The sequence below is a fragment of the Phymastichus coffea genome, unplaced genomic scaffold (assembly GCF_024137745.1).
Source record: "Phymastichus coffea isolate CEN01 unplaced genomic scaffold, Cenicafe_Pcof_1.1 PCOF00010, whole genome shotgun sequence".
In the NCBI taxonomy this organism is placed as follows: domain Eukaryota; kingdom Metazoa; phylum Arthropoda; class Insecta; order Hymenoptera; family Eulophidae; genus Phymastichus; species Phymastichus coffea.
Genome location: NW_026706821.1, coordinates 8,864,382 through 8,886,476, shown reverse-complemented (window position 1 = coordinate 8,886,476; position 22,095 = coordinate 8,864,382). Strand labels below are relative to the sequence as shown.

The 22,095-nt window shown below is 36.5% G+C and overlaps 1 protein-coding gene across 1 annotated transcript in view; it reads left to right on the top strand.

Moving 5' to 3' along the window:
- Positions 1 to 19,640, top strand: part of LOC131671689 (ribosomal oxygenase 1) — a 140,800-nt gene extending 121,160 nt beyond the window's left edge. The window contains exons 4-5 of the mRNA XM_058948308.1: positions 19,053 to 19,239; positions 19,310 to 19,640. Of these exons, the coding sequence (XP_058804291.1) occupies positions 19,053 to 19,239; positions 19,310 to 19,375 (253 nt within the window). The 3' untranslated portion in view covers positions 19,376 to 19,640. The remainder of the gene's footprint in view (positions 1 to 19,052; positions 19,240 to 19,309) is intronic.
- Positions 19,641 to 22,095: the final 2,455 nt, after the last annotated feature.

Genomic DNA, 22,095 nt, shown 5'->3' with positions numbered 1-22,095 from the left:
TACGCATGATTATCGTTACCTATATCAAAGCAATTCAAGAATTATCAATGTCCCTTTTGAAGCGTGACATCAAGCTTTCGTTGAAAGAGAAATATATAACTCAGAAGATAATCGATGCTTTCACAAATATTTAATAAAGAGACGGTTTTATGTAGAAGATTTGAATAATCTAAAAATACATTCGAATTCATGTATAGCAACAGCTGAAGATATTATTAAGTTTCTCAAATTTATAAGTATCACTTCAGATAGTAAATTACACGACAGAATCGGTGACTTTTCTATATCCGAAGACAGAATTCGCGCGTTTACAGGATTATGCTGGGAACTGCTAATACAATTGAAAAATATGATGGTTTCTTTAAAAAATACTGACAATCGGACTGTTACACAAGCTATTGTTGTGTTTCTATGCAGAATACGAACAGAAAATCCAAATAAGATAATCTGCTCTATTCTTGGATTTAAACATCAACAGCAAGTTCCTGAATTTTCAAAGTCTATTCTGAAGTTATTCGTTAATGATATCTTACCGTCACGCTTTAGTTTAAAGGCCGTCAATATATAAGACTTGATTCGTAATCATTCAACAATTCTTCTCGAAAAACTTCATGGTGTAAGTGATAATAATCTTGCACTTATTTCTGACGGCACTTATTTGAAACATCAGGTAAGCTCTAATAACGAATATCAACGAAGATCTTATTCAGGGCATAAAAAACTTCCTCTCTGTAAGCCGTTCATTATATGTACTACAAATGATCTTGTTGTTGATGCATTGTGGCCGTATTATGCTAAAGAAAATAACGTAACAATTTTGCAAAAGATTTTGAATTCCAATGACAGTGATCTGAAGAAGTTAATGTACAAAGATGGTGATGTTTTTATACTTGTCTGGGGCTTTTGGGATATAAAATCGCAATTTGAATATGATGAGTTGATCTTGAATTTAAAAGAATTAAATCTCTACGTAGTTAGCCGGGTCGGCCGGCGTAAAAAATCATTCTATTTGTGAAAATTATTGATGGCATCGTATTATTTAAAAAGTATGGTACATGTTTTTTTTTATGTAGAATCCAATGATGCTATTTATTTTATCTTCATATTCAGCTAAAAGCCGCCACAAGCGAAAAATAGTGTTTGTAGGTAGTTTTTATTTTGTAACGTCGGCCCGTTTAATTTAGCGAAAATTTTTTTTTTTGTGTGCGTTTAACATGTGACTTAGATTTGAATTTGAATATGAGAATAAGGAGAGCATTCAGCTAAAATAAAAAAAAAGTGAAAGTTTCAAAGTCAAAACAAATGCTCCTTTGTCGCGCGCTTTCCAAATTTTACTCCGAAAAATTGTAGTTTTTTTTTGAGTAGGTTTAGATATAGAGTAAAGGAGCCGCGGAATTTTAACGTCCTGTTACACGATTTCTCCCAAAAGTTTCCAGTTTTAGAAGCCAAAAATTCATCACAGTAAAGAAAATTCGACAATAATTTTAAAATAAATGAATTAAGAAAATAACAGAATGATGGGAAAAATTCGCAGCTCCCTGAAACCTCCTGCACGTTTTCTGATCAAAGACGTAATTTCAGCACAATTAACGAAAATATCCAAAAGATTTGAAACTATTTTTCCTAAATAAGTTAGAAAATTTAATAAATATTCGAAAGGCAATCACAAAAATGAACAGTAGTATATTAGTCCTTTATGCCACACAAATTAAAATTGTATTTATAGAAAACAAAATAGATTTCAATAAACAAAATAATAAATATAACCTTTTAAAAATTTTCCTTTTATGTTCAAGTTTTAAAAATTAGTTGTGCAGAAATGAAAAAAAAATCAAAGGGCCAACAAAACTCGATAAAACAATCTCCGAACAATAAATGAATTAGATAATTCACACTCGATGATATACTTAGTTTCATGTAAACGACTTTAGTACAACCCATAAAAAATGCACAATCTCTCCCTTCTCATTCCAGATTATTAAATAACAAATATTAAATATTAACAAATATTAAATATTATTTAAATAACAAATTTAGTTAATTATTTAAGTTACAAGTTATAAATAGTGTAGAATTAAAGATATTCGCATAAAATATGTTCAGATATGTAAGCCACGCTATCGTTAAGAATGATCCATGAAAATTTCTATAACAAATAAGCTAATAATTATAAGAAAAAATTGTAACGAAAATGGTACTTGGAGAACCATCTAACGAGATAGGGCCCATACCCTTGAGCGCACGCCCCCGAATCAATTAGCGCCCGAAAGCTGAGAGGGAAAAGTGGAAAGAATTCAGTCAGCAAATTAAAAACTGCTGCCATTTCCACTCTTCCCAAATTTTGAGGGGCTGAGAGAGGGATTTTCCTCCCAACCACCCCCACGCTTTAAAAGGGCGTGCACAAGAGAAAAAAGGCCATTCTAGTTCAATCTAGTTCCAGCTCAAGTTCCAACTCAAGTTAGGTCCGACTAGTTAGGAAGCCAACTCTCCAAGTGCCAGAAAGCTACGTCAAATAAAAAAAAGTAAGTTAAAACAAAAATTTTTTTGCTATCCTATCTTTCCTCTTCCTCTTACTGATAACTTAGCTAATCGAAATTCAAAAGATTTAAGTCTTCGAGAAATATTTCAGCAAGATCTGGAAAATTTCTCTCCATTGGATTATGGTATTCGATGGAAGACTTGTAGTCAAAAACTTTTCTTTTTAACGCGAAACGTGAAGTAGAAAGCTCTGATTCTCCAATTGCTCATCCCGGTTTAGGTGTACGCACGCCAACCAAAAAGAGCACCTGAGATAACGTCCGCCTCAGACGTTCCTGAGATAGTGACCCGGACATCACAATTTTTTTCAAGATCGTTCCACCAATTTTAAAAATCTAAAAAGAAATATAGGCGTATTTTCGAATTAAAAATACACAAAATATATTTTTTCCCAAAGTGTTTTTCTTAATTTTTGAGAAAACAATTTTTTTAATTTTTAAAACGCTATAAAAATTTGAATTTGGCACCAAACATTTTTTCAACTAGACAGTTTTGAAGAACTTAAAAAACTCTACAAAACTAAAAAAAATTATTACTAGCTTAAAAGTTGACCGAAATATCGTTAAAAAGACCCAAAACACCAAATGGAGACCCATTGCGCCCCACCTTAGTCTAGGGGTCTAAAAATTTGGAAAAAGGAGTTTCTATAAATATCAAACATAATGGCCGAGTTACTTTATCTGATGGCTCAAAGGCAGTTTTGACTTTCTTATCCGGCTAGACCCTTTGTCTGGTTTTATTACGCACGTTTCAGAATCAGTAAAAATATTTGACGTACTTTTAAAATTTGGCATTGATGGAGGTGGTGATTTTTTGAAACTGTGTTTGTCGATACAAAATCTTAATATTGATGAACATGTTGTAAGTAGAAGTAAATATCAAAAATTGCAAGATTGCGTTAACAAGATTATCTAAAGATTCCCACGTGATAAAAACTATTTATTCTAGCAATCACACCTGGTATTCAAAAAAATCATAATTTATTCAAACTATGGAATATACGGAATATAAACAAATTTTCGTACACGATTGCAACAGATTTCTAGCTAGGAAATATATTAGCAAGTTTAATACCTCATTCAAGTATGTTTCCGTATAGGTATTGTGATGCTAATAAATATACATTAGATAAAAAAAGCTTATTATGAACGATAAAAGACTATGTGAAAAATTACGATAAATGGCTAATAAACGGAGTAAATAAAAAAAATGCAAAAGATTTCAAAAATTGTATACACTCATTAATTTTTTCTGCAAATAAAAACATTGAAATTTTAAGCATTTTTCCATTATCTGAATAGCATTTATTGCTTGGCGTGGTTAACGCATTAGTTAATGAATTGATGGAAGAATTTGAGAAAATTGCAGATGAATGAGTTAAATAATATGACGTAAAACGAAAAGTCACTATTGGTGGCATAGAATTTAATGATAACTCTTGTTACATTCTTTTGAGTAAAATTGACATTCTTCAATCAAAAGGTGATATACGGCGTTTAAATATGTTGATACATTTAGTAAATTCAAAAACATTGTTGACGATTATTTTGGAATGCAGTTGAAACCAAGCTATAACAACAAAATAGATCTATTTTAAAAAAGTTAATAGGACTTGGAGATATCAGTAACGCCAAAAATCTATTATACGAGGTGTGATCAAAAAGTAAGGTGAATTTTTATTTTTCTCAAAAAATATTTATTTATTCATCAATTTTTATTTTATCTCCTTCAGAGTAATCCCTCTCGGATATAATGCACTTGTGCCAACGCTTTTTCCAATCCTCAAAGCATTTCAAAAAATCATTTTTTGTGATCTTGTTTAGTTCATCCTTCGATGCCGTCTTTATCTCCTCAATCGTGGCAAAACGCCGTCCTTTCATGGGCCTCTTCAGTTTTGGGAACAAGAAGTCACAGGGGGCCAGATCTGGGGAATACGGTGCCTGTGGCATCGTTACTGTGTTGGTTTTAGCCAAAAATTCGCGCACAAGCAACGATGTGTGAGCAGGGGCGTTATCATGGTGCAAAAGCCAATTTTTATTTTTCCACAAATTCGGACGTTTCTGGCGGATTGCTTCGCGCAAATTGCGCATAACTTGCAGGTAATATTCCTTATTTACTGTTCTACCCTGTGGCAAGAACTCATGATGCACCACGCCCCTGCAGTCAAAGAAAACTGTAAGCAAAACCTTTACATTTGATCGAACTTGGCGTGCTTTTTTTGGTCTTGGTGATCCAGAATGCCTCCATTGGGACGATTGAGTCTTAGTCTCGACGTCATAACCGTATACCCATGTTTCGTCACCTGTTATAACCCTGTTGAGTAAATCTGGATCATCGTTGACGTCATTCAGTAGCTCTTGGGCGATGCTCATGAGACGTTTCTTTTGGTCGAAATTGAGCGATTTCGGAACAAACTTCGCTGACACACGTCTTATGTCTAAAACACTCGTCAAAATTGATTGGCACGAACCAGATGAGATGCCAATATCATCAGCAATTTCTCTAATGGTAATTCGATGATTTCCCAACACTATTTTCTTCACTTCTTCAACATTCTCATCAGTTGTTGATGTGCTGGGGCGTCCAGAACGAGGTTCGTCGTCGGTGTCTTCTCGGCCTTCTTGGAAGAGTTTATACCACTTGTAAACATTTTTGTGGCTTAAAGTAGACTCACCGTATGCCACTTTCAGCATTTCAAGTGTTTTGGAACATTTGATTCCATTTTTCACACAAAATTTAATGCAAACTCTTTGATCCATGTTTTTAGACAGCAGCAAATCGTGGAGCACGCAAAATACTTCTAACCTTGATGCCTCTCACAAACAAACCAAACATACTACAAAGCTGAAATTCGGAATGTATGTTCTAGACGAGTGTACCGACATAACCAAATAAAAAAGTCGAAGATCGAACGGACGTAGCCCGCTAAATTTCAAAATTCACCTTACTTTTTGATCACACCTCGTATGTTTTACCATATTAAAGATTTTTGCTCAATGAAAGGGAAAGGATAATGTTTTTTTTCAAGCAAACAATGGAATCAGTCCACTTTGATTTTTTAGTAAGGTGGAAAAACTATAAAATATCTCTCAATCATTCTAAATACGGACAGCAACTACAGTAGCAGTCACGTATAAATAAATTGTTTTGTTGTAAACATAGTTTATGTTTAAAATAGGAAATTTATTTCTTGTTATTCATTGTATGAAGACTAAGAATAAACTAATTTTGAATAAAAACTCGTTTGTGTTCAACTACATAACTTATTTTTTGTTTGTAATTTTTTTTATTTATAATTATTTATACATGTGTATGTTGATATCTGTATCTATAAATTTTTTATATATTTTTTTATAACTAAATGAGATATAACTAATATTAGCTTCTTATAAAAGTGCTTTACTATCTTGTTTAAATCTGTTTCGAATTTCTCATTATCATCATCGAAACGAGAAAAAAATGTCAAATCGTTAATTATTAGGCATCAAGGGTTTGGCTGACAACCATTGTTTATAAATCATCTACCTCAATAGCTGCAATCTATCCGGGCTGTCGTCAGTAGGATTTCTTCATCACTGTTATTAGCTTATCCGTTTGTCACGTCTCTTTGTTCCTTTTTCAATTTTCGCAGTAGGTTGAAATTCGATAATCGTGTATCATCGTGTGTCACTGTCATACTGATTTTTGTTTTCATTGTTCGATCAATTGTAGAAAACATGTATTAATAATGTTTTTGTAGATTAATTTCTTAACTTAGCGGTAATAAGAATCCCATGTCGCTACAAAAACCTTCATTTTCATGAAGTTATACCGTTATATCGTTCATAAAATTATGCCCAAGAGAATGCCGAGTACGAGGTGTGTTAAAAAAATACCCGGAATTTTTAAATTTCGCGGGTCTGGAGAGTTCGATTGTCAAAATTTTTTTTTATTGTTTTGGTATACATGCCCCTGAAGTATCATAAAATTTTCAGCTATATTCACTGTTTACTTTATCTGCGGTAGTCGCTAAGGTTTGACGTTTTTTTATGAGCTCGGCGATTTTCGTTTTTTAAAAGAAATGAATCAAAAAATTGGTATTAAATTTTGCGTAAAAAATGAAATAAAGTGTAACAAAGTGTGTGAAATATTACAAAAAGTCTATGGTGAGTCTGCTATGGAAAAAACAAGTGTTTACGAGTGGTATAAGCGTTTCCAAGATGGCCGCGAAGACGTTGAAGATGACGAACGCTCCGGTCGACCCAGCACGTCAACAATCGATGAAAATGTGAAAAAAGTGGAAAAAATGGTTCTGAATGATCGCCGAATCACAATTAGAGAAGTTGCTGATGAAGTTGGCATATCAATTGGCTCATGTCATTACATTTTTTCAAATGTTTTGGGTATGAAACGGGTGGCAGCAAAATTCATTCCAAAACTGCTGAACTTTGACCAAAATAACAATCGCATGAACATCGCTCAGGAGTTGTTAAACTACATCAACGACGATCCAAGTTTGCTTGAAAGGGTTATAACTGGTGATGAAACATGGGTGTACGGTTATGATGTCGAAACCAAAGCACAATCGTCCAACTGGAAGCATTCAAAGTCACCAAGAGCGAAAAAAGCACTCCAAGTTCGATCAAATGTGAAGGTTTTGCTTACAGTTTTCTTTGACTGCAGGGGCGTGGTGCATCATGAGTTCTTATCACAAGGTCGTACGGTTAATAAAGAGTATTACCTTGAAGTTATGCGACGTTTGCGTGAAGCAATCCGAAAAAAACGCCCCAATTTATGGAAAAACAATTCATGGCTTTTGCATCACGATAACGCACCTGTTCACTCGTCGTTGCTTGTTCGTAATTTTTTGGCCAAAAACAATACCGTAGTCGTGCCCCAACCTCCATATTCACCAGATATGGCTCCGTGTGACTTTTTCCTGTTCCCAAAGTTGAAGATACCCGTGAAAGGACGGCGTTTTTCCTCAATTGAAGAAATAAAGGCCGAATCGCTGAGAGTGCTCAAGGATATACCAAAAAGTGAATATCAAGAGTGCTTCGAAGATTGGAAAAAACGCTGGCATAAGTGTATTATATCTGGGGGGGGGGGGATTACTTTGAAGAGGACCACATTCATGTAAACGAATAAATAAATATTTTTTTGGAAAAACGATAATTTCGGGTACTTTTTGAACACACCTCGTATCTTAGACGTAGTTGTGTAAGCGATATATAAACAATACGACTTCGTGAAAATGAAATGTTTTGTAGCGTCATCGAATTCTTATCACTGATATTCGGTGTAAATTGTTTTGAGACTGTCGAGTATGTTTTGAAAATTCTTGAACGAAAGTCAGACTTGCTGGTACTACTATAGCAGATATACTAAAGTAGTGTCAAAATTTAGAATTTCAATTTTGGACTTATGATTCAAAAGCTAAATATAAGTTCAAGTCAGAATTTCGAAAAATAGCTTGTCATATCTAAATATAATGTCTTATAGCCGAAATAATATAATCTAAACATTTATTCAGATTCTAAAATAATATAACACAGGCCAACAGCCAAAAAAACTCAGACAGGTGATTAGGTGTGTTTGAAGGCTTTTGATGCGCTGAATCCAAATCCGGCGTTAGAATTCGTCCATGAACAGATCAATTCTGGTTTTCAAAATATCCTAACTTAAAAGTGCAAAAAACACTGTTTTTTGCTAATTTTGAGGTTACGTCTTACCTTGAATAAATTTTTTTCTCCTAACCGGAAATACCATCTTAAAGCGTAACTCTTACTCTTTAAAATCCACTTTCTAGGCCTCCAAAATCTTTTTTGTCACCGAGATATCGTTCTTTGTATTTTAGCGATTTCGAGAGTGACTTCAAATGCCAGGAATTCTTACTCAATCTTTTTTGAAACTGAAAAAACTCAACTGAAAAAACTAAAGCCCAATTTTATTTAAGTACAAGCCCAGGATTTGCACCCTATAACCCTGAATCCTTACAACCCACTTTCAATTATAACCCAATAATCTCAGACTCTTACATCCCAATTTCCTTAACCCACAGATCCTGTAACCTGTACGGCAATAACCCTTGACCTTCACAATTCAATTTTCTCTAAATCGCTAAAATAGAAAATTTCAAACAACGATATCTCGGTAAAAAAAAAGATTTTCGAGGGCTAGAAAAAGTATTTAAAAAGATAAAAGTTACACTTCAAAGTGGTATTTCAGGTTTTTCAAAAAAACTTCATTCAAGTTGTAACGTAACCTCAAAATTAGCGAAAAATAGTGTTTTTTGCACTTTTAGGTTAGGATATTTTGAAAACCAGAATTGATCTGTTCATGGACGAAATATAACGCTAGATTTGGATTCAGCGCATCAAAAGCCTTCGGGTATACTTAGTCACATATCTGGGTTTTTTCTTATTTTAAAAGTTGTCGACCTGTGTAATATACAAATATTGCTCAGATTTTTATATAATATGAATACGAATAATATACATATATTTATATTACTTCATATTCATGCAATAACAATATAATGTATAATATGCCAATATATGCTGCCACATACTTTCAGAGACATATATACGTACTAGTTATTCGTTGTATCGCTTGAGGAGAGGAACGTGTTGTGCTATAGATAGAATAAATGGCAAATTTAAATTAAGTTTTGAATGCTGTTTTATTTACAGCTAATTTACAGTTTCAGTTATCCGCGAGATACTAAAGTTATGGTACTTCGTGCGGATGAACACTCGGGCACTCGTGGTTTTCGGAATTCGCGGTAGTTAGCGTGAGATTTCGCTCGGGATACTTCGTTTATCGCGACAATATTGTGATAAAGCGAGTTCGACGAAAAATCAGAAGCGGAAGTCGTCTAGAATTTTTGGCACGGCAATTGTGTCTGCTTCCGTGCATGTCTGGTAGTCGCGTGCTGTTGCGCCACCTGGTGCTGGACTTACGTGGTTAGTCTGTGTTGCCACAACCACTTCCTTCCTGGAAATTACCTGATCTGCAGGAGTAGACAGCTGTGGTAAATGCGCGGCTTGAGTTGCTGGATGAAGATTGACCTGACCTTGATTATGCGGTGGCTGGTTTGCAACGCTGCGATTGGTAATACATTCTAGGCTGGCTGTTCGGGTAGCTAATAGATCACGTTTTGTGACCAGACACAGTGTTCCTGAAGCATGCAAAAGTGGTTCAAAAATGGATCCAAAATCCGCTAACGCAGAAAGTTTCTACATCATTTGTAGATGAAAAAAATGAAAAATTGAAAATCCTACGTGAACGGTTTCGAAAGGTACGGACGTTTTTGTATTTACGCTATGCGCGCTCATGAAGTGCTATAAGTAGAGCTTTCGAGGCTACATGTGCAATCCTTTTTTTAACTATAAATCAAGTAAATTAAACTTTTATTCAGTATTTATTGTTAATTATAGTATTTTTTCAACAATTTATTGTTATGTTATTAAATTATTTACTTGGCTTAATGAATAATCCAAAACTTGAAAGGTTTAATCTTCCATTTATCTCAAAATGCTTCAGCTAATTTTGATAGAGTTCTTGTTTTTTTTTCTAAATATATGCCAATTTTCAGCTTCTATTTATACCGCTAGATAGCGCATGCTAATCTGTAAGAGGAAAATTCATGTTGAAGTAACATATACTCGTATACCGAAGAAAAATCCACAAAACCTCTTTGAGTTGCATTTTTGAAACTTATGTTTTAAAAATGACTCCGCCGTGTTTTCATCAGGATAATAGAAAAAAAGTATGTGGCCCCTGTGGTCGAAAAATTATCTTTGGAAAAATTAAGCCAGACAAATTTTTAATAAGTCAATCTATTGAAAAACTTATAAAAAAGTTTATATCTAAAGAATTTGATTTAAATGATGAAAAATATCCTTTGTGCATATACAGGTCTTGTTATTTGACACTGCTTGATTTTCAAAAAGAAATTTTCAATCGGCAATTACCAACTATGCCTCATTATGAGGAATTATTATTATTGAAACAAACTCGCTTGAATAACGATTATGATTGTTATGTGTGATTGACTGCCAAATCCAAAGGGCACATTAAAGTTGAGAAAGGCAGAGGGAAATTTAGAGATATAAATAAAGAAATTGATATTTCTACTGGCTTTTATTAATCACACAAACTAGAGAAGCTTTCATTGAATAAAAGTAGTGATTCTGTTGATTTTATTAAATATTGCAGCAAGTGTTATCAAGAAATAAAAAGAGGTAAAACTCATATTTGCAATAATCTTAGGGATAATATAATAAGCTTCGTTGAGAAACTCCCAGAAAAAGTACAACAGCAAATTACAACGCATGTTATTAAAAACAATCTAGAATCTTAACCTGATCTAAATGGCAGACGAGTCAATGTCAACTTGAACTTAAGTACTGCTGGGCGAAGTACAAGGATCACAGTAAATAAGATTGATAAGACAGTGTTCTTCGATGAAGATAAATTAGATAATTTTCGAGTCCAACTAGCAGCTTCACAAAGAGAAATGAAAAAAATTACAAATTTCATAAGGTGTAATGTAGGTAGAATGTCTATTCCAAAAAACTACAGAGAGCATATGTCAAAAAAGTCTAAAGAATTAAAAGATGTTTACAAATCAGGTGTACATGAATTTGATTGTGAAAGCGGAACAGATGCAGAAAAGCAATCACGCCCTGTTGTCTATGCCAACGCAGAAGAACTTTTAGACAAAGTTATCGAAAGTAGAGGATTAGTGGGCAATTTTTGTATCAAAGCTATGGCTGATGGTGGACAAAATTTTTTCAAAATTAGTTTATGTATTATGCCTGCTGGTTATTCACCTAAAAATGAAGAAAGTTCCATGCAAGAAGATTGTTATGACGAAAGTGATCCAGAAGATTAAGTTGATTTCAATTGTCCCGAAAAAAGAACGCTGTACTCTGAGGGAGGTCGCTTAAGCAAAAAAGGTAAGCTATCAAGTGTCAATAGGTTGATATTGTTGTTCCTGCAATCAAAGAAACTCACGCAAATATTCAGCTTTTATTTGATTTGACTAAACTTAATGATATCCCCTTCAAATTTGTTGCAGACTTTAAGGTTTTGTTGATTGTAAATGGTCAACAAACTGTAACTTCGTCATATCCTTGTCCGTACTGCTTCGTCTCTCTAAATAAATTGAGACGCAAATCGACTCCAGATACAAGTTTGAATGGCAACACTACTTCAAATGAATCTGATGCACTGGAAGTCGCAAGTGCTACAAAGTTAAAAATATTTGACGATTTAAGAAGAGATTTCGTTAGATATCAACTTTTAAGCAATCAAAGAGAAGAAAAGGAATGTAGAAGGATGTGTCACAGCACAATTAATCCTCCCATTTTTGATGAAGAAGATGATGTTTGTGTTTTGGAGAAATGTGTTTAACCTGAATTACGTATCCTGCAAGGTTTTGTAAACCACTTATTTTGGCAAGGTGTGGTTTCCCTTTTAGGCTTAGAAAAAGCTCGATTATGGCCACACAAACTCAATCTTATTTCAAAAAATTATTATGGCGATGCTTTTGAGGGCAATGCATGTAGGAAGCTTGTGAAAGAGTCTGATAGACTTAAAGATATTGAAATATGTGGAGAGGTAGGTATTTTTAAAATTTTACCTTTTATTGCAGCTTTTAAAGCTATGGACAAGGTGGTAAACTGTTGTTTCACCTCTGGAAAAGTAGGATCTTCACTTGATGATTATATTGAAGAATTAAAACAAACTTTAGAAAGTATTGAACAGCTTTCAGAGACATTAAAAATTCATGTTATTCTTTCACACGTAAAAGAAGGTTTTAAGTTTATTGGAAACAATAATGGCTTAGGTTTTTGGTTAGAGCAGAGTGGTGAGTCAATTCATCGTGACTTTTTAAAGTTTTGGGAACGTTACAAAGTAAATGGTTATCACCGTGAAAGTTATTTACCAAATCTACTAAAAGCTGTAGTTAAATTTTCATCACTGCAGCTTTAACTATTAATTACAAATATTTAAAGAAAACTCTATTACTCGTTCCATTGTTGTTAAAGAAAAAATTATCAAAAGCTCTATTGTCAACTTACGTTTATACAAAATATAAAAAAAAATTAAAAAAATTGAAAACAAAAAAAAAAACAAAAAAAAACAAAAAAGGGATCAGGTAACCACTACGTCCTCGTCGTTGATCCTGGGTCGCGCTAAAAGTGGGTTCAGTACATTAATTCTGAAATTATTATTTCAAAATTTATTACAGCCAATTTTTTAATTACTCAATTTGTTGTTGCGAAGTTTGTTAAAAACGAAAACAATTTTTTTTATAGTAAAACATTAATTGATCTAAAAAAAATTGTTTATGCATCGTAAGATTGACACTTAAGTCTTGGATTGTTCACTAAGCCAAGTAAATAATTTATTAACATAACAATAAATTGTTGAAAAAATACTATAATTAACAATAAATACTGAATAAAAGCTCAATTTACTTGATTTATAGTTAAAAAACGGATTGCACATGTGGCCTCGAAAGCTCTACTTATAGCACTTCATGAGCGCGCATAGCGTAAATACAAAAACGTCCGTAACTTTCGAAACCGATCACTTAGGATTTTCAATTTTTCATTTTTTTCATCTACAAATGATGTAGAAACTTTCTGTGTTAGCGGATTTTGGATCCATTTTTGAACCACTTTTGCATGTTTCAGGAACACTGTGCGGAGCTGAGTCAGCTGGGCCTCTTGGACCTCTGCTTCTAAGTACGACGGCTGTAGTTTAAGCGTCGAGATGGTATATTGATACCGTCGACATCTATGACGTACCTCTGATCATCTAGCCTCTCGATGACATTATGTGGGCCCGAATAAGGCCGATTTGGATGCAGCTTTATTGGCGCCCCTAACTTGAAGACGTGGGTGTGCACGTGCGTAAGTTACCGCGCATAACGGATCTCTGTCTGGTATGGTACGTCATTGGTGTTGGTCAGGGAGTTTGGAAATACCCGCGCAAGTGATCAAGAAACATCACTAAATAGACAACCAGATCCTAAGCGATAATTCGCCTAGAATCCGTATGGTCGTTCCCAGGAAAAGCTCTGTTAGGGATTCCTCAATGTCCTCCTTGTAGACTATCCGTAGTTGTAAGAGAACCGTCTATAGGAGGTCAGTCTATCGAGAACTTGGTTGGCATATTAATGCGATATTAAGTGTCCTATGCCATCATCTAACCATGCCATTTAACTGTAGGTTGGGTAGTACAGTGTCGTTTGCAATCAAGTTACCCCGATAAGCCTAGCCAGCAAGTTGAATAGTGCCGACATGAATTAAGAGTCCTGGTCGGTCGTGATAGTCATCGGTATCCTGGAGATGATGATTCCGCCTCAATGGAACGCCACCGTTATTGTCTCGATATACCTGTCAATTATAGTCAGACAATATAAGTATCCGTCCAAAAGTATGGCATGATGATGATGTCGAGATGGACATGGTTGAAGCGTCCTTTTGTCACCTCGATGCTAACAGGCTGATTTCTGGTATGGTGGTGAATCTTGGTACGCTGGTATATGATGCACTCATGCGACCATGTTAGCGCGTCCTTCCAGATGCCAGGCCAAAGAAACTTCACCCGCAATTTTTCTTCTCGTCTCTATGTTGCTTGGATAAGCTGAACCGTGGATAACTATCGAAGGCTGTCTTCCAAAGGGCTGGAGGGCGAGAACGAGCGTATTACTCCAGTCGTATTATCCTAGAAGAAATTATACCCATCAATTTCGATCGACTCAAGAGTGAGCGAGGAGAGGTTCTCACCAATACGTGCCATCCCGTATTCGGCCTGCGTTTCGCTGATGGCCTGAGTGTCGATCTTGGTCGACATGTTGATGGTGCAGATTCTGGCATCAGCCACGACGTTCTCTTCATCAGAAATGTGTATTATAAACATGTAGAATTATCCAATGTAGTCTAGTTGGAGAGATTGGCGGAGAAAGGATTTCTTGGGTTGCTGCTGGAACACCTTGAAAAAAGGCTTATGGTCTGTTCGAATCATGAATGCTTTGCCCTTCACGATGTGGGCAAAGTGCTAAAGCGTCGCAAAGATGGCGAGTATAGGCTGTAGTTACGCTCAGTCCGAGACAGTTTTTTCGAGAAAAACCCAACGGGAAGGCACTTTTCGTCAACGTGCTGTTCCAGGTATCCGCTAATAGCCATGGCCGAGACATCGGCCGTCAGAATAACTGTTCCGCTCGAATGCAAAAGTGCAAAGCACGTAACCTCGACGAGGGACCTATTGATATCCTCAACGGCGGTAGCAAGTTTCGGCGTCCATTCTACGATGACCGTCTCCTGCTTCTCAGTGCTTTTCGCACTCTCGTTGAGCAGTGCTTGTGACTCGGCAGCGTGCGAAATGAGGGCTCTAAAATAGTTTGCCGCTCCTAGAAAGCTCTTCAACTTATAGATAATCGAAAGCCTTAGAATCTCCAGGATCGCTTCCACCTTTCTTGAAGACGACTTAAAACCTTGGGCATTAATCCGAAAGCCGAGAAATGTTACCTTATCCTTGGTGAATTGGCACTTTTATCAGCTTACTTTGGGACTGTTAGTAAATGAGATGTCGAATACTGCTTGTAGGTGTACCAAATGCTCCTGCAAGTTATCTGAGGCGTCGAGTAGATTATTCAGGTAGCAAGAGATGAATTCCAGGCAATCAAGGATGCCATCCATGTATCGCTGAAACGTCTGGGTGGCGTTCTTGAGAGACCGAGAGATATCCCTACGAACTCAAATAGTTCAAATACAGTGGTGATGGCATTTTTGGGGATGTTCTCTCGAGCTACCGGGATTTGGAAGTACGTTCGTTTCAGATCTATATTTGAAAAGATGAGTCCACCATGTAACTGCAGCAATAGATCGTAAATCAAAGAGATTGGATAACGATCGAGCGAAGTCTGGGTATTTAAGCTTCTATAATCTCCCGTCGGTCGGAGGTTTCCTTGACAACTTCTAGCTTTCACATAGTATCTGACGAGGTCTAGCGAACACCGCGGGACCGGCGGTGATGATGTGGTGCTGCGTAGATGCTGTTGATCCAGTGAAAAGACCTTTCTTGGCCAGAAAACGCTTAAAATTAGCTCCTATGAGCTTTTCAACATTTTTTCTGCGCCTGCACTGGCGCGTAAAGGCGACATAGCAACAACGGAGCGACTTAAACCTGGTTAATATCGCCAGCAGTTGCTAGGAAAGTTGTCTCGTCAACCAGCTTTCGTTGTCTCAGGGCAGGCAGAAGGCAGTATTAAGTTGAGGAATCAGTGCTCAGTATTGGAATTTTTACCTCCACAAGGAGATAAATGACCAGATAAATGGACTGTGAACTCCTAGGTCTAACTAAAAGACCCTACGATTTCGAGTGCGGATCGATAATCCATTGGCGGCAGTGAGATTCGTGTCTGGTTCGGTCTTGGCGCTCTAATCGTTGCACGGTAGAATGGACACTATTATTATAAAAAATATTATTAAAAAAAATATATAAAAAATACGTTGCTTGGTCCTGGACGATAAACCGATTCTCCCTCCATGACCTTCCAGCGGGTATCTGGACGACGGTTGAGCTGCTGCCTGTCACTGGCGCAGGTAGCAGCCTTATTGGTTTCCCGATTGCCATTGCTGTTAGTCGTTGAATTAGTAAGGAAGGTTGCAGCGCGTGGCTCTTCGCTTGAGTGTGACCTTGTCCGGAAGATAGAGCGATTCCGTTGCCGAGTGGTGTCTTAACCTCCTTGCGCCCTGGGCTGATGGACTGCTTCCACTACACGTTTAGGTAGGTCTCTAATTGCCGAGATTAGCTGGATAAGCAGCAATTTTAATTCCACCAGGTCAGAGGACCGGTTGTGCACTGCTGCTGCACTCAGTTGTTGGTTCACAGCGAGCACGGGCGGCGCAGGGGGTGATCTCCACGATCGTGTCAGCAGTACTAAACAGCTCGTCCATGCTGCTAGCACTAAATATTTCCAGAATATTCTGGACTTTGGGAGCTAATTCTGAGCCCGTTGAAACGAAACCATAATTCTATAAAGCTAAGCCATATACCTATAAGACTTCTTGGTCTCAAGCTCGAAGTAATTGAGCAGCGTTTCTAGCTTCTTATCGGTGGTGATGCTAAAACACTTGAACAACCAGACTTTGAGGGTTGAGTATTTGTCTGCCTCGGGCTCTGCCTTGACGATGTTAGTGATGTTTCTGAGCGCCGCGATATTAAATGCGCCGATCGTCAGGGGTTATTTAGAGTTATCTCAGCGGATTCCAAGAACCTGAAAAACAGATTTGATTTTTATAAACCACAACTCTAGCTTCTCCGACCAGAACGGCAAGTTTGCAGATGCAGATTGTAACGACATTGCTCACTAGGACTCCTTCCACATTTTTTCCCTGTATAGAGCTTTCGTTTCGCAGTTGCCGGGAGCCTGGACCTCGATACTATGGGTTGCTCCGTAGGGTACCTGACGGTGACATCAAGATCACCAGAGTGATCTCAAAGGAGTGAGTCGTCCACTGGCACATCTTTGTCTGAAGTTGAGTGAAGCAATGCTTGGCATCGAGTACGTCTTACCGTTGGGCACGCTTACACGAATCTCAGCATTGCGCCGAATGTGGTATCGAATGAGCAAGCGGGCCAAAATCTGAACGCCTTGCTGATTCATGCGAAATTGAAAAAAATTCTCAGCGAGAAAATTTCTGAATGAAAAAAGAAAAATGCGCAAGAAAAATGAAAAGTTCCTTTCGTAAAACCCGAGGTAGAACTCGTTTGGACATGTATTTCCTCAAAAACAACGGATTAACACAGTACGAGGTTAACGAAATTTTTAGCGTCCGACCATAGAAAAAGGAGTCAGTTCTATGTCCGAAAACTAATGATTTATTATTTGACAATGTCTATAGAAAGTTGCAGACCTATAGCTGTTCACAAGCTGTTCACGATTTCTTGAACGTTTCCTTTTGCCATAAGGTCAAGCCATAGTAAAAGTTAGTCAAACATCTATTAGAGTAAACTGGTTCCCGGTTCAATAAACTAATGTCAATAGCTCTCAATCAAGAATTCATTTAAATTCAGCTTATTGCCTCACAAAGTGTACCTCAGCCAACAATATCCAGCGAGTTGTATTTATAATTCTTAGTTTTGGTTATTGGATACCCTCTAGCCTACTATTTTTCTTTACAGCGTTGATATTAAAACTAGTAAATGTACCTATTCGCGCTCTATCGCATCCCCGTGTATTCTAAATGATTTGAGCTAGTCATTTGAATAAGCTCTGTAACGAGTGTCACTCGTTAAAGGTGTAACCTAAGCGCCCCTATCGCGTGGAGCTACGTAAAAGCCGGTCCGCAGAAACAAACCCGAGGAGGAGAAGCGCCCGCGAGACGAACGAGCGAAGGAGCGAGAGAAAGGAGAGAGATTAGGGCGCCGACTGGCGCGAGTCAGGCGCGCGTACCGCGGGACATTAGGAATAATAGGAAGGGGAAAGAGAGCGATCAGGCCGCCGGCCGGCGTGCGCGCGACAACGGAGGAGGGAATGGGTAGAGTTAGTCAAGTCCGGACCTGCGGATAGGAAGAACGCAAGTGTCAAGTGATCAAGTCAGTGAAGTTCGAGGGGCAACCTGGCCGATAGCATACGAAGACCCAGTGGCCCAGAGGTCGCCAAGAAATCATCTCTCAGACAAAGGTCGTTCGCTGCCCACTATCAGTTGCCCAGAGCGATCTGAGGCAACAGTCGAGGGTCGCGGGCAACTGCAGATTCGGGCAGCGAAAGCCCCGACTGAGAGGTCCCTCACCGAGAAGTGGCAGGAGCCAACGCGATCCGTGCACACCGTCAGAGCTACTCGATCTTCAGCGACTTGTCCTCGCAGCGTAAGTCCCCGACTTTAAATGTAAATGCGTGCGGACGGAAAGTGCGATTAGATAGTGCGTCTTCTTTCTCTCTCTCGTCGCGCGCGGGACACTCGACAAAACCTCTCGGCCGCGGTGTTACGATTGTAAGATTGAAGTGACAGACGTAAATAAAGATATTGATTCTTCCGACAACCGACTGAGAGTTCTTTCTTCCGAATCCCCACTGGTTGTTCCCTCTTCACGCCCATGACAGAACCTGCCCGACCTTGAGTCACTGGGCAACCCGGATCTCCGCATGTGTCCTGCACGTGTGAGTTTTCACGGGCTCTGGGGCGGAAGATCTGAAGATCGACGCCGTTCGAACGAGCTGAATTGAGGCGGCGGATAGCCTCGCGACGCTGGGGACAGTTTTTCCTTAACGGGTAAGATTCGCGCCCCGAATGAAATATCCCGTTACAGCTCTTACTTGCAATATAGTTTTGAAGGTCAACTGCGAAGATTCCACGAAATATATAAGCTCACGAATGTCCACGTTATATGGTTACTTACAATTAGTGATTTTTTAACATAAAATTTATACTGCAAATAATTATCTATGTCTTAAATTATAAGTTATATTCTAATATCAAATCACTATAATATGAATCAAATTTTTTCAGGTTAGTTAAAGATGACTATGCATATCATTTGTATTACTCATGTGATAATTCCAAAGAGTATCATGAGTATGAATTACAATATCTAGAAGTGGATGAAGAATTTGTGCCTGCCATACAAAAACTTTATCAGAAATTTCCGCATTATATTAGGGTAAAAACTCTGCCAATTAATGAAACAGATAAGAAGGTAGTATCGAAGGGTACCGTTTTACTAAAAATAACTGATTTTCTTTAACGTATTTTTTATTTTTTTTTAGATTCAAATAGTTCGAGATTTATGGGAAAAAGGTATCATTATTGCGAAAGTTTCTATCGCTGATTGAATGAATAATGTCAGGATTAAAGAAAATTTATGATACAAATATTAAAAAATTAAAAAATAATAAGTAAATAATTGTTTACTATACAATTAAATTATTCGTCAATATTTAATATAAATTTCCAATCACCATTTTTTACTTTATGAATGACATCCACAACACCAATATCATCCAAAATTTGTGCGTTGAAATATACTTTTCAAAACCTTTAAAAAACAAGTTACTTACTGTAACGATCACATGGTAGTACAATTAACAGCATTAAATGTTTTACCAATATTACCTTAAAATGAAAGTTCATTTTCTTTTACTTATGGATTTTACTCAAACTTTTTGAATTCTATATAACCTACAACTTCTTATGAAATAATTAGATGTATATGTTAGTGATTATGCTAATTGTTAATTATATTAAGCATAGTATAGTTCTGTAATAATAAATTAGTTATAAAACAAACATACTGGTAAGAGGATGTTGAACGTACATATTATATTGTACAATGGTAATGTTAAGAATGGGACGTGTGTTGATGTTTTAAACAAAGCGCACAACTCAACTATAAATATATATACGCCTTACCCTACAGACTATGTCACATGATGAAAATGAGCTAGCGGACAAGTGACATTTGTCCTATTTCACTTGATCAATTCCGACCTACGTAGAGAAATGTAATCCTAAAATAATTTTTGTATATTATATCCATGTTTATTTACAATCTGCCTCGCATATTGAGACAATAAGTAAACTTGATCACAATTTAGCAAAAGAAGAATATACATGATGATTAATCTTTATTTTACAAGATGCTTATAAAATTATAATTTATTTATTTATGTGCTTAGTATTTTATGTTTCTTTCATCTGGTATTTGTAATGGATGTCTTGAGTAGCATGATGATAAGTTTATTCGAGTGACTTTGAAGTCTGGAATTATAATTTTCGTAGAATGCTTTATTTTCTTTTTTAACTGATGGAACTTGTAGATCATTTCTAATCATTTCATTAATAACAAACAAAGGGGCCCGTACTATACTAGGTAGCACTTTCGATTAAAATCTTTCAATTATTTCTATATTCGAGCTTGCAACAGCACCCTATAGCTAAATACCATAAGTTCAAATTGGTTTGAGTATAGCTTTATATAGCAGTAGCTTGTTTTTTATTGACAGCTCCGATTTTCTTTCCATGAACCAGTACATTCTCCTCCATTTCATACCTAATTGTTTGCGTTTAGTAAAAATGTATTTTTTCTATATGTCTTCGGTCTAGGTGAATACCTCAGTATTTTACTTGGTTACTTTTTAGGATGTATTGTTGTTTAGCCTAATAGGTGGGCAGATGGGTATCTTTTCGAAGTGTAAACGTTATATGTATTGATTTACTTTCATTTACTCATATTCTGCAGGAGTTTAACCATCTTTAAAGATGGTTATTTGTATATTTTTGTAATTTTTGTGATGCAATTGTTGGTTCAGAGTATGTTGTTAGAGTTCCTATGTCATTTACATATGTTACTGTTTAATTGTTTATGGATTTTGGTAGATCCGAGGTACATAGCAAATGAAGTGTTGAACCAAGAACATTACCCTGTAGTACTCATGCTTTTATAAGCTGGCGTTTTGATTTATTTTAATCTGAAATACTCCGTTCTTTTTATTATTATTGGGTTAATTTCGGCTAGGATTAATTTTTCAATGATTTTGAATAATATTGGTAGTAGGCTAATCAATCTATATGAGATCGCAAGTTCTGGTTCTTTACCAGGTTTAGGAATCAAGATAATCTCTGCTATTTTCCACTGTGTAGGAAAATAGCGCACACGTAAGCATACATTAAAAATGATTTTTAGGGCCTGCAATGGCTCGGTCGGTAAAGCGATGGACTCGCACCCGGTTGGTCCGGGTTTGATTCCCAGTCCCTGCTGATTGATACAAGCACCACTGAACTAAGTTTTATGTGCTTTGTTCTCAAACACATTGCAAGCTTCCGTCGCTGATTAGCACTGATGGAGCATAAAGAGAGCGACGTTAAATAAAATTTAAAAAAATAATTGTTAGTTATGAACCTCATTTCTATTATGGGTAACATTTTAATTATTTTGCCTATTTTATTTATTTTGGACCTCTGGAGTTTTCAATAGGGTTTCTTCTTATCCGGCGATTAATCTTTGGAGAGGTGTGAAAACTGTTCAAGGTTGGTCTGAGAACGTTTCAGTTTTCTCCTCGTCGGATTTTGCCCATTTTCCTGAAGGCCTTCTAATAGGAGACATAAATGTGTGTAACTGGTCTTTTGATTTGTTTGATAGTTCTCAATAATGAATAATCTGTTGCTTCTGTCGGACTCAAAGTTTTGAGATATTCCTGCGGTTATATGTTTTTTTCTTCATATAACATTTTTTTCAGTGCTTTTGATCTTTGTTTACTTTTGTCTTTCTGGTACCTTTTTAATGATCTCTTTTCTTGGATTTTTTGAACTATTACATTGGCATTGGTTTGCTGTGTTTCATTGTTATTTATATTAGTAGAACATTGGTGAATAGCTTTAGTTAGAATTAAGTTGAGTGAATCGATACTGCTTTCTATGTAATTGGCTGGTTAAGAAGAACGTTACACGATATACATTCCTCGATGAAGTGAGTATATTTTTCGACTTTAATGTGGTTGTTTACAATATTAATTACCTGAGAGGTTAGAGTAATTAATATCGGTGAGTGATTTGA